Source organism: Neopelma chrysocephalum, unplaced genomic scaffold (genome assembly GCF_003984885.1).
Source record: "Neopelma chrysocephalum unplaced genomic scaffold, ASM398488v2 Primary Assembly neopelma1_45, whole genome shotgun sequence".
In the NCBI taxonomy this organism is placed as follows: Eukaryota; Metazoa; Chordata; class Aves; order Passeriformes; family Pipridae; genus Neopelma; species Neopelma chrysocephalum.
The window spans coordinates 2,371,709-2,385,707 of NW_020897704.1; the positions used below are offsets into that span (position 1 = coordinate 2,371,709).

The following is a 13,999-nucleotide window of genomic DNA, read 5'->3' on the forward strand; positions in this document are numbered from 1 at the left end:
CCACTCACTGCTTCTATACCAAGGTTTGCAGTTTCTGCTCCTAGCTGAATTCAATAAATACAGAGCAAAATCTTCTTTGCTTTGTTTTTAATTTGTCCTCAGAGATTTTGCACTGTCAGCCACCCTGGGGCCTCTTCATGGTGACTCCTATATTTCCACGCACACTCACATAATCCTTACATACTCTACAGCTTCATCATGAGGCCTCTACAGAAAGTGACATTCAGGTTTGAACAATTTCAAAATCAAAAGGTAAGTGGATTCAGGAGTTCCTGCACAAAGGAATGCTTTAGCTTCTGGGCTACTATGTAAAAGTTGATGACTGTACTATGGCTACCACCACTAACATGTTTTTGAATGAAATTAAATGTGACTGCTCACTGTGGGTGTACTGACAGTCTCAGCTTTCCTAATGAACCGGGAAGACTTTGACTTGAGGTCACTTAATCTTACATCTCAAATGGCCTGAACACACAGATGACTATATACCAAGACTTACCATAGGTTTTTGAGCCTGTTTAAAAGAGCTCTGGACAGAAGATAAAGTGCCTACAATATTTCAGTTACCTCATTGATTTAAATGAGTATATACGGATTTGTTTTTAGTAAGTGTAAAACAGTCCAGGTTTCAATTTTGTGTTATATCTTCCCTTAAGTGCTCTGTAAAATTAACAAATTTAAAAGCTAGAATTTTATTTTGAGGTAGGTGAGAAATACTACATATACATTATTGCTGATTAAGAGAAGCCATTGTGAAACTGCTCATGTTTACAGATATCAGTAATTGGCACAATCAGGACTACTTCCAAGCACACTCACTCTGATCCATGAGTCACTGAATACTATTCCACTGTCAGTTTTATATCTACAGTTTTATATACATACAGTTTATTCCCCTATGATTGTACATTGTTCTTCTCCTTCAAAAGGGAATTATATTCAAACATTACAATATATTCAAAATCACAAATGGTATTTGTTTCATGGTTAGAAATGAAATATGTATAATTTCTTACTTTATTTACATTTGCCCCCTTTTCTGCATTAGGTCTCAGAAATTGTTGAGAAGTTTCCTGCAGCCTGAAATGACAGAGAGCACTGTAAAAAGGACACCCCTATTTTATACCTAAAGAATATTGCTTAATTGGTATTAATCTGAAGAAATATATTGTACGGTAAGGCTTTTGACAGACTACCAACCTTCTGAACACCCAGAGAGCATTTAATTTTTGTCTAATCACAAGAACCTAATGTCACTGCACATGCTACAATGGAAACTCTAAGACAAATACAAAGCTTTGGCATCTGTGTTACCCATATGTATCCCGTAGTATCGGGTGTGGTGTTCACCGCTCTTCTAGCTTCTTGCTGCTCATCTGTGACCATAAGAGCTCGTCCACTTGTTCCTAATTCACCTTTTCTTTCTATCTGGAATGCTCCTACAGAACTTTGTACTGAAAAGACTGGAGTGCAGCTGGACATGAATTTTTTTCCTCTCATTGGAAGCACACTGAAGACATCCATCGGGCAAAACATCACACTTTTCTATCCAGACAGGCTTGGCTACTACCCTTACAAAAATGAAGTCACAGGAGAGGCATTCAATGGAGGACTTCCTCAACTCTCACTGCTGGAGAATCATTTAAGAAAAGTCAAAGAGGACATCCAGTTCTACATTCCTTCAGATGAACAGCTTGGATTGGCTGTCATTGACTGGGAAAACTGGAGACCCGTGTGGATAAGGAACTGGGGATCAAAAGACATTTATAGACAGGAATCGATTGAACTGGTTCAGCAGAGAGACCTCAGTCTATCTGAAGCTGAAGCCAGAACTATAGCTAAAATGGAATTTGAAGCTGCAGCAAAATCATTCATGTTGGAAACTTTGAAGCTGGGCATAGAAATGAAGCCAAATCGTCTGTGGGGATATTACCTTTATCCAGACTGTTATAACTATGATTACAAACAAAACCCATATAATTATACAGGAGCCTGTTTAGATATTGAAATAGAAAGAAATAATGAGCTTAATTGGTTATGGAAGAAAAGCACAGCACTTTATCCATCTGTCTATCTAGAGACAGCTTTAAGATCCTCCAGAAATGCCCAGCTCTTTGTTCGCAACAGAGTTCAAGAAGCCATTAGAACTTCCTATGTCTCTAATTCTACTCATCCCCTTCCAGTTTTTGTATATACACGTCCAGTATTCACAGATGTCTATGAGGAATATCTCTCTGAGGTGAGTGAAGCTAGACCCTAAATATTTCAAATTTATGTGGAAAGAAATTACCAGGTGACAGCTATTTAGCAAATATGCTAAATTGTATCAGAAAAAGGTGTGCAATTTTATATAAAAAATTAAATTCATCCTTCAAAGAAATTTGATCAATCAGAACACTGAGGTCTATTTTCAAACCTGTCTCATATTTATCAAACAGTGTTTTATTCTCTGAGTTGTCCTTACATCTAACAAAATATTACAAAGCTAGAAAGCATATTTAGTACATTAAGTCAGAGGAAAGAAATATGGGTAACCTCTTCCAAAGAGAATTACTAAAACTGGGCTGATCTAATGCCTGCATTTTAGGTTATAAGAAAAAAATACAATAAAATGGAGTCTTTCTTTCCCTAAAAAGTGTTTAAAAGCTAGTTAGAAAATTCTGTCTTCGATAGCTTTCTAAATGGAATTTCAGCATCTCATGGGTTAGTTAAGGTTAGGCTCTGATTAAGATCCAATCATCTTATTGCAGTTCTGGCTATACTTTTCCCTTTTTATAGACACCCACCCCATCAGAGATACCATCGATCTGGGGAACCTCTTCCTGGTGTTCCAGGACATGAGGAAGGGGAAGTTAGAGGCTGTGGTTCTGCTGATGGCATTGTAGCTGGGGTCGTTTCATATTCTCGATAGATCATCATCAGGCATTCCCCCCAGCTCTGTGTACACCTTCAGGGAGCAAGGGGTAATGTCAGAGGCCCTGCTGGGATCCTACTTAATAATTTAATTCCTATAATCTTTACATTAATCCTTTTCTAGTGTTGTCCCCCCATAATAAGTTGTTTTTATATTGTTCTTTTCATTACCATATCCCATTCAGATAGGCTTCAACATTTTGCTAGGACCGTGTTAATAGCTGACCCTAAAAGGAGAACTGAACAGAATCAAATTTCCCTGATCAATATCTGCAAAAGGCCAGAGCCATTCTCTGGAGAAGAGAGATTCTTGCTGGTGAAAGCTCTTTCTCTTGCTACTTTTCTGTTTTAGCACTTCCTGGTAACTGGAATTAAGTTTAAAGAAAAAAAAAAGCTGTGTTTTCCACATCTTCTTCCCACAACATTACTGAAACCCGTTGCTACCAACTTTGAGCAGTCAGGAGGCAATGCAGCAAAATAAACCTTAGAATGGTTGGAGGAGTGTATGTCATATGCCTAATCACTGGCTCAGTTTTACAGCCTTGTTTTTCTAACAGATGACATATATAAATTGGATATAGTTGGCAACATTTTCTGGCATCACCTGTGCAATTCAATCCCAGAATAAAATTGTGCAGTTGAGAGTAAAACATTTGCACCATGTATAATTGCTTGCTGTCTTCAAAACAGTCATTTTGGATATGCAATTTCTATATGCATTATACCTTTTGCCCTTGTGTTATAGATTACTTACATTAGGATGATTCTTTGCACATTTTCCCTCAGGATGACCTGGTGAATACCATTGGAGAATCTGCTGCACTGGGTGCTTCTGGAATTGTGATCTGGGGTGATATGAATTTAACACAAAATAAGGTATGCCAGATCAATTATTACATGAAAATTTTAAGGAGCAATAAAGTGAAGAGGATAATAAAGCATTATGATTACTTACATCATATCTTCTACTTTTAAAATTATGATTCCATATTGCCAGCAGCTTTCTATAGTCAAAACCCAAGTACATCTGAGGCTTATGAAGATCATCATTCACTACACAGAACAAGAGTTCAATCTTTCAAAGTATCAGTGCTGTTGGCCCTGAGTAACTGGACAAACTATCATAACTGTAGGCAAGTTAGCACTTGTTTCATTAATGTAAGTAAAGAATTGCTATATCTTCTTTACATTCCAGTCATGAGATAAAGAAAAAATTACTTGTGTTTGCCCAGAACAATTTTTAGAAGACCCTTCTGCTTTTTGAAGAGGTGCACTTGGTAATAATATTTAGAGCGCTAGGAGGAGTCAGTCCGTAAAATTTCAGCCCTAGCCTGTTCTGTGTTGTAAGTACTACTTCATTTAATTGTATGAAAGATCTGAGTCAGAAGAGGAAAAAACCTCTAGGTTATTTTAGGAAGGGGAAATACATAGTTTGAGAAACACTGTTACAAGGATATTTCAAAAATCTTTCTAGCTAGTTCATTCATAACCAGGCAAGTTAGATATAATGAACTGGGAAGACTCTAGTATTAAGTCCTTTGCGTGCAAAGACCTGAAACTCTTCAGCCCTGCCACACCTCCTGTTACAGAAAGCATGGCCAAATAAACCTCCACAGCTCTGTAAGAATCTTATTCACCAAAGCATTCCACTTTGACTTTTTTGTATGTGCCTGCCCCTGAGAAAGGATATCAGGTTGCACCTAGAACTTTTTTGCCCATTATCCCAATATCAGAACATAGATAAACAGCAAGTTTTATTACCTGAATTTTGAGATTCCTGTAAAATGAACTTTCCACAGCCCAGTCAGACTATGCATTTGTGCACTAATTGCATCTGTTTTTTTACAGCTTTCACATTAACTAGCCCTTCAGAAATGAAATATTATTGTACTTCTGCATCAACCAAAATTTCTTGTGCTTTTATATATACCTAAAAGAAAAACAAAAAAACCTACATATACCTCAGATTCACCAAAGTTATCTCCATGCATATAGACATTATCTGAATCTATTGGGCAAACACCCTAAGGAGGCACAGTGGCAGAAACAAAGAAAGAGTTCCCAAAACCTCTCGTTATTAAACTGTGCTAAGCATACACAGAATATATGCCAATTTCATAATCAGTTAGAATGATCTCTTAGTATTCTCTCAGTATACGTTCAGTTTGATCATCCAACCAAAATTCTTTCAATTCCAAAATGCCATGAAAGCTCCCTACCCTGCAGCCTAGCTATTCAGGCCAGAGGAAAGCTGAAGAGTCTCACAGAGATGACTTGAGAGAAAAAATATTTGTTCAGGCTGAAGAAGTGAGGTTTTTTCACTGGATCCCTTTGAACTATTCAAGACATTAAAAGGAACTTCAACCCTTCATGAAACTTCTTTAAATGCATCTGATTCAAAAAACTACATGAAATATAGAGATAAAATGAAAGCTTAAAGTTGTCTGCTTTCTGACATACGTGCTTTTTGTAACATCTCTAGCAACTACGCAACATAAATTTGCTGTGATCCTTGAATTTTATAACAGCTTCTCAGATAAACTTGCTTCCAATAACCAGTTATAGCTATTATCAAAACCTCAGGAGAAACAATTATAGATATACACTATGGTACTGTCATTGGAATGATAGCATTTTAATGGTTTCCATACTAAACTATGGAGGTATGATGCTCTTTTCACAGAATACCTGTAGAATTCTGGACAACTACCTCAGAAGGACTTTGACCCCATACCTCATCAACGTCACAATGGCAGCCAGAATCTGTAGCCAAGTGTTATGCCAAGACTCTGGTGCTTGTGCACGGAAAAAATGGAATTCCAGTGACTATCTTCATTTGAACCCTGAGAATATTGTAATTCAAATGACAAAGGATGGGAAATACACTCTACAAGGGCAACCATCACTTCAGGATCTGCAAACATTGATAGAAAAATTTGATTGCCACTGTTATGCAGGGCACAGCTGTGAACCTAGAGCTGATATAAACGACATCCATTACCTCCATGCTTGCATTTCAGAAGATACTTGCATTCAGATATCCCCAAATTCCTTTTCTAACATAGAAGCCTCTGAAGAAAAGATCCTGTCTAACAGAACTGCATTTTCATTTCCCTCTGAGAGTAAGGTGACATTATCTACACATCCTGAAATAGAAGATTTCCAATCTACCTTTAGAAATAATACACTTAATATAACAACTGCAGAATATAACACTATCACAGCTGCCAGTAGATATGATTTAGAAGCAAATGATACTCGTACTTTCAGTAGCTCTTCATCCTATAAGATAAAGATGTTTAATCTGTTTTGCTTAATTGTACTTTTGAGAACCTTAATACAAATGACCCACGAAAGTGAGAATATTCTTTTCCCTGGCTATGTTTGAAATTCTAAAGGTTTTATTTACAAAACAATCAATCAAACAAACAATTCCCTAAAGGCTTATGGTCTTATCTGTATCAGGTAACTTTTCATAATTCATAGATGACACTTCAGCTTGAATGTATTTCTTCAGTTTAGTTCTATAAACTACTATTTGTGCCAAAGACATACTGGTCTGTATATGCTGACTATACTATATGACAGGATAATCCAGAATACAAAACATTTTTTACAGTTTACATTTTTTACTGTTATATTTAAAACAAAAATTTGTGACAATGCTGTTTTGTGTACTCTAAGTCAAGATAGTTAAATATATAATACATAAAATAGTTCATCAGGTTTGATGCTCTATGCAAGAATTAATTTCATTCCATATGAATGGAATTAGCTCTTAAAAATACGTGGCTTACCTTTAGATCCGTGGGACTTTGTAGCATAAAATTTATCTTATGTAATATTTCTCCACTTTTCACAATATCTATAGGGACACAGTGGTTTTTCTTGTAATTAAGTATATTTCTAATTCTTCAAAAGGTTCTAACTTTAATGTAATTGTTGACTTCAAATATTATAGCTTCATTAGTTAAAATTTGAGCTGTAGTGGTTTATCCTTTCTTCTTGCAAACTCTCGCAAACATTTCAGATGTCCCTTCCTTGGCTTTCAGTTGTTTTATCTGGCCAATGCTGACAACTCATCTGCTCTGCCTCTGCACTCCCTGCCAGCACTGGTCACCAGTCCCAGTTTCCCCATCCAGCCATCCCTAGCAATTGGATAGGGCTGTATGAGCCATTTGGATAGGGCTGTCTGTGAACATGGGACTTTATGCTTCATTATTTTCTGTGTGGTTTCTTTGGTGGAAACCAGCTTGCTCCTCAGGAAAACCCAGCAGTGGAGGCAGCAAGATGAGTGACTCTGGGGACCTGGGACTCCCTTTATTCACTTCCCATGGTCCCCAATCTCAGAACCACCTTTTTGATCCAGTCTGCTGACAGAACTGAGAGTATTTGCTTAATACTATTCCATTGCCAAAAGCAGTGTGATAGTAGCAGAGATACCTCAGAAGAAAAGTACTCCCAATATTATATCAGGAATGTGGTTATGATTTACATATAGTCAGTTTAAGCATTTAGAAGCAATTAACTGCAGTTTATTTGATAAAATAACCTTTTCAAATTATTATGTCAGATGCTTAATAGACAGTTGGACTTCTGATGGGTGAAGAGTGGCTGCTGGCATGGATACATTAAAAAATCTCCCTTGAGCTAGGCATGATCTGCATAAATAATTCACCCCCTTCCACAGATAGAGCCTGCCTCACTAGTGAAAATAGCAAGGATTTCGTGGTAGCCATTTGTTTATAAAAAGTTCATTCCTTACTCCAGCAGAAAACACAAATTATATTAATTCTCTTTGAATTTTCAGGTTGTTGGTCATAACAGAGGTGCAGAAAAATAGATGAAGCCTTTAGACTTAACATGGAGAAATAGTATTTTATGGCTTTTGAACAGCAAGTTATCAAGAGGATGTGACAATTTTCTCATCCCAGTTACAGTGATAAGTCCACGAGTCAAAGCTATTTCTGCCATTAATGTTTCAAGTGGAATCATGAATATAAATATATATATGTAGCAGACTGCTCAGCAGAAAAGAATCCAGCTGGTTTTGATCACCTTTGTCAAAACATGCTTTTTCACTGGAAATATGACTGGTAATATCTTAGCAAAACTTTCATGACTTATATGAAGTTTGACTTTTTTCAGAATGCCTTAACATGGCTAAAATTTTATGCTGGCACACAGAGTTGCAGTTTAAAGGCTGTGCAATTTTGTTAAATGTCTGGCAAAGCTTCCTGAGGTCAGGTTTGTTTCTATCCAGAGCTCTGAAAGACACTGGATCTATAGCATTTTGTGCTAAGACCGCTTGCAGGTTCGCAAAATCTAGAAGTCTTGTCATAAATATTTTCACTATCAGCCAAGTAATAGCAAGCAGAACACTTGTGATGGAGAAAGCAGGAAATCACCAGAAAAGAAGGAATGAGAAGTTAAAATCACAGAAGAGTTGAAACAGAGCACCCAGGACCACCTAGTGGATGCAGAGGAAGTGAACTGCAAAAGTGAAAGAGTGAAGCTGTGGAGACAGACCAGTCTCTTCCCATTCAACAGTTTTTATCTACCAGGCACTTAATATTGACAACCTTTCCCCAAGGCTCACTGTAAAGATAACAGAACACAATAACTGATATGTTAGACCTATTCATCTGATCCCAGCTCTTTTTTTTTTTTTTCTTTTGAGAGCAGCCAGGACCAGAAAAGTAAAAGGAAGGTGAGAGGAAAGCAGATTATTGCAATAAACTGTGTCTTCCTAAGATGCATTTATAAGTAGCTATCTATCTTGTGCTCTGATGCATACTTTACCAACTCCCTTTTAAATGTTCATTCAGGATTGTTTTTGTTACCTACATGTATTTGCAATTCATGCTTGAAATCTTACAAACTTCAGGATTTAGGTCTGATATGTATTAAATTACAACATTTTCCAAATATATTATTTTGCTCTGTATTACATTTGTCTTACCTATATTCTATGATTAAGAGTCACCATGGAGTCAATGAGTCTCCATGGAGTAAAAGCAGAAAAGAAGGAAAGGGGTGCTATGCCTTGCATTGCTGGTAACCATCTTATGTTCAAAGCCAAACTTGTATTCTCCTAAAGTGGACCCCCTTCCAAAAATATTTCCTTCCATTCACTGTATTTCCTGTAATCATTAGTTAGCCTTATAATTTTAATTTCTTATGTTCTTGTATTTTTCAAAAGATTAAATACTAGAGGAACAGTTCACTTTGATTGCCATTCATTATTTTGTACTTCTGTTCTAGGCTGAACTCAGACTGGTAATACTTAAGGACAGGGAAATGCTAAAGTGGGTTTGATGAAAGAGTTTAAATGAAAGCAGTTTAACTACCTGGAATGCCCTCCTTCAATGTCTAGACATTTTGCTCAAATTTTAACTCAAATTCTGCTTTTCTGTCTGAAGAATCTGAATCTGGTTTATTGTGTTGCTTATTCTGGGACACGCAAAGATATTGGCACTTCAAAGAGAGACGGCAGTTGCCACTTAGAGAAACTGAACAGAAGTGAAACACAGTCCCTGCCTTACCTTTTTTTTGCTTTTCTGTATTAAAAATAGCAATGTGGAGAGATATTTTGAGAGGCCAGTAAGACCACTTTGTAGACAGCATAGGATGTGACTAGCATCTCAAGGAATTCAGCAAAATTTGCTTTAATCCCTGCATCACACTGTTGTATATATATCAGCAAAGAATTGTATGGAAGATTTCAGACCTGTGCAATAGGTACTAGACAACTCCCAGACAGATTAGATTTGTACATGTACCTATCCATCACTTTTCAACACCAACAAGACAGCAAAGACAGATATATAATTTTAAAATATATTCAGTTATGGAGCACTGATGACCTTTTTAAGATGACAACTAAATTCCATCCTTCAAACATGCATACCTAAAACTTGGAAGATTTTTCACAGTGTGCTTTTGTCAGCTCCTTTGCACTGGCAGATGCCCATTCTGCTAAAGCAGAACAGCCTGCAAAACTAGGGTCTGAGATTTCAAGTTGGAGTAATGAGTTTCTTTCCAAAAAATAACATTGATAGGAAAAAATGTTTATTGCATGCCTTAAAAAAAAAGAAAATAATAATTACTGCTTTATTTAAGAACAACTTCTTCTTCCTTAAAGTTCTGTTGTTGTTCTTTCTGGGCATTTTTTCCTCCTGTGCTACTGAAAACCATTGTATAGGTGGCTGGAAAGAGACTCAAAAAGCTTCCCTTACCACTTCTAAGTTATTCCCAATAACTGATCCCAGATCCTTCTACGTGTTTTTCTGGAAAGAATCCATTGAAAATTAACCCTGCCTCATGATATTTTTCATTATGATGATGGTCGTGTAAACAAGCCATATTCAAGACCAATCCTAAGCTACCATGTATACCAGACAAGGATCTGGGTTTTTATAAAACAGTTCTTTTGTGTAGCTGTTCTGAACCTTTTGCAGCTACCTTTCACTCTCAGTACTACTCAGGACTGCAAAGGCTTCCATTTATTGTCCCCTTGTTATATACAAGAAAGTAAAGGGCAAGGAGGTAAAGGGCGCCTATCAATATTAGCATCCTTAAGGGAATAACTTTGGATTTCATTATGCTTACTAATGTGTTACCACCATCATGGTATATTGATTATAGTTCTCCTTGGTCAGTAGTAATTAGATGACATTTTTCAGTGTATGCTTGTATAACCCTTAGTTTATAACTGATAAGGTATTTATTGATTAGCAATCAGACACAAACAGACAGTATGAAAATTAATGTGAATCACTACTTTATATATTCAGCCAATATTCTGGCTCTGTGCATACAATTCCAGATGGTCATGTTCAGCGGTATATACACATGGACACTAGACAACATGCAGTCACCTGTTTCTGCCTTTGTTATCATATAAGGACATATATTTATTCAACAGAACTTCAAAATCTGGCAGAAGAAATATACTATATTTTGGCAGTCTCACGGAGGACACTGCTCCCTCAGGTTTATAGCAGGTTAAGACAAGATGACAGCTTGCCTGTGTCAAGTGGTGATTTCCTGAGGCAGGGACCTAACAACCACCCATTTAAAGGGAGGCTAAGGGCATCCTGCAGTCCCATAACGATAATATGGGTAATGGTACAACAAAGCACAAAGTACCTTACTGCTGGGGCAGCCAGTAATTAAGGGCGCTGGACTAATAACAGACTTAGGCTGTCTGTAAATCCTATGCATTGTTTCAGCATGAACTGGATAGACCAAGTTTAGGCATTCAAACCACAGCATTTTTGAGTTAAAAACCTTAATCTGCCCCGCTCTGCCAGTGTAACAATCCTTACAGGAATCCTTTTTCACCTCTTCCCTCACTGGAGTGTGACTAGAATTTAAGGTACATACTAAAGAGCCTCTGAGGCTCCAGCCAGCAGAGGACATGGATGATGCACGCAGACGCTGGTGGGTACATCACAAGGCTCTCACTGAAAAGTTCAACACAATCTTTCTGTTCCCTTCAGCAACACAGCTGCTTGACTCTGGCCTACAAACAGAAAAGAGGACTAGTCACACCCTAACATAGTGCCTCAATAAAAGAAAAGATGCACAACTTATTCTACAGGTTTTTTTCACAAACATTTGGTATATCAGGACAAATGTGAAAATATGAGTGAGATATTACCTCTTCTCATGCTCTCCTCTCTGGAAATTTCATTCAGCTGAAGTCTTCTTTTCCTTAAGATCTGCCCAGGGAGGTTGTGGAGTTACCATCCCTGGAAGTGTTCAAGAAATGACTGGACATGGCATTTAGTTGAAAAGGTCAAAGGTTGGACTTGATGATCGTGGAAGTATTTTCCAACTGTAATGATTCTATGATCTTCAACTGTCATTAAAATGCATGCTTAAACTACACAGAATGCGATCTGATCTCTGGTAGTGCTCTGAATTACAGATTTGAGTCTCAAATATTTCGTTCCTCCCCACATGTGAAACATCTGGATATGCAGTGTGAATTCAGGTCAAGTTCTGCTGACCATGTGTTTACAGCATCACCACAATTTCACCAGAAACATAAGATACATTGTTATATAGCACAAATAAGTCTTTGCAATGGAGTAAGCTGCTTTGGTACCCCTTCAGAGACAGAGCACTGGAAGACTCAATAAGTTAGGTGCTGCCTGGTCCCGTAACACTGCTAAACTGGTCCTGCATTGTGCAAATCTCAATAGACAAGACAGAAAAGTGAAATTCGTTATCAGTAGTAAAATGTTTTCCAGAAAGATTAAGTGACTTTTCTACAGTCACACAGGATAACGAATTGTGGTCCCAGCTCAGGCTTTTAGGCGACAAGAACAAATGTTCTTTGAGCTGGTAATTTTAGCAAGGCAGCAATATTTTTACACATGATATTCTACTACCAAACTGTCTGTAAAATAAAGGATTGCCTTTCATAATCATATAGTTTTGCAAAAGATGTAACAGATTTTAGAACAATGTAACAGACCTTTGAACTGGGACAAACCCTCCAAGATTTTTCATGTATTTTTTTGACCTCTGGATATTGTAAAAGACTTCAGTCATTGTACAATTAAATTAATATTTTAGAATTTTTCTGTACATCCTCTGCCAGCCTTTTATGAGGATATGCCCAAAATGTACTTTTTGAGACTATGTTACTGTATCTGCAATATACTGTTTATTAAACTTCCATCACTATGAGCCTTAAGTACTATTGAAAAATCGAATATTTCTTGCAAAAATTCTAGAGACTGCTCAATTTTATGTGAGTTTTCACCCATGCAGTAATCAGAACCACTTCATTCCCAGAAACCACTCTCACAAATGGATGGTCTTTATTCCACACATCATCAGATGAGTGATATATGGAGATGGTGGAAATTCTTACATTTATCAGCTTCAAGGCAGCCAGAAACATTTCACCTATTCACCCAAAATTTGGTACTTGCTTTGGCCAAAGCAAATTTTTAAAAATAAAAAGATACATAGCAGAAAAATGAACAAGAAAAAAAAGCCTTCTTTTGTTTGAGACTTGCCACTGAACACAAAATCAGGAGGAAAGCTGACATATTTAAGAGAAGGAATGAAAAATAATCCCGTTGGGTAGCAGGGCCAGCTCCAATTTCCTTTTGGAAATGCACAATTAAATTTACAGGAGCAAATAAATGAGTAACTGTAAAAAAAAAAATTTGAATTACACTATGACTAATTTTGACTATATCTAATACCGAGGCATGAAAAAGCATGAAGTTTTTCACCTCTACAGCTAGCCCAGAATCAACTGCTCTTGAGAGCAGTCTCAAGAGCTTCCAGACTTTGTGGCCCGACTGATGTAACCAGTGAGGTTTTGTCACAAACCTCATTCTCTAAATTGCTGACTTACGTCTCTAAAATGACCACAAAAACCAATTTCAAAATGTTTTGATGAATTTGCTATGTTTCAATAGTAGAGGTATCCACACTCAATGTGTGCCTTGTTTATACTTGCATGAATGTCCTTCATCAACCAATACCACCAGCACTGTAACCTTTACAGAGCATCACATATAATTTCAGCTACAACTGCAGAGACTGGCAAATGGATCCAGGTGAAGTGTTAGCTCTGCGTTTATGGATAAAACAAGCCTTTCCCTAACCCTGTGTGGCAATACTGTATGCTAAATGTTGCTTATCCAGTGCGGACAGAAGATTTCTGGTAAAGTGGAATGTCCTGTTATTGGCCACAATATAAAACCACTGTCACAAGCATCTCTTGAGGCAAGGAATCATATTAAGCATGACTCTCCAAAAATTGTCACAGGAGAAAAGAAATAAAACCATGGTAAGCCCTGGACCTGAAAGCCTCTCACTACACGACGAACAATTCAAAAAGAGTTTCATGGGAAGAGTGGAGGTCCTAACCCAGGGGTGTGAGAACTGCCATCGCTGGAGGTGACGGACCTAGAAAATCGATCCTGTCAAGCAGCCCAAGCCCGACAACTCTCGTAAGCCAGTGCTGCAAGCGCGGCCCTCGGCCACCCTTGCTGGATGTGGGATGCTGTACAGTCCACCCACGGCGCAGGTCTGTCCCATCCTGCCGCACTCC

General features: G+C 37.5%; 1 protein-coding gene across 3 annotated transcripts in view; it reads left to right on the top strand.

The window, feature by feature from the left end:
• The window catches only part of LOC113965580 (hyaluronidase PH-20-like), a 39,170-nt gene extending 31,238 nt beyond the window's left edge, over positions 1-7,932 (top strand). For 2 of the 3 annotated variants that reach the window (XM_027679184.1, XM_027679185.1), the window contains exons 2-4: positions 1,049-2,239; positions 3,700-3,789; positions 5,597-6,678. In XM_027679184.1, coding sequence (XP_027534985.1) covers positions 1,271-2,239; positions 3,700-3,789; positions 5,597-6,301 — 1,764 coding nt within the window. In that variant the 5' untranslated portion in view covers positions 1,049-1,270 and the 3' untranslated portion in view covers positions 6,302-6,678. Of the gene's footprint in view, positions 1-1,048; positions 2,240-3,699; positions 3,790-5,596; positions 6,679-7,723 lie in introns of those variants that run through there. The other variant, XM_027679186.1, reaches the window with a different exon arrangement.
• The last annotated feature ends 6,067 nt before the right edge of the window (positions 7,933-13,999 follow it).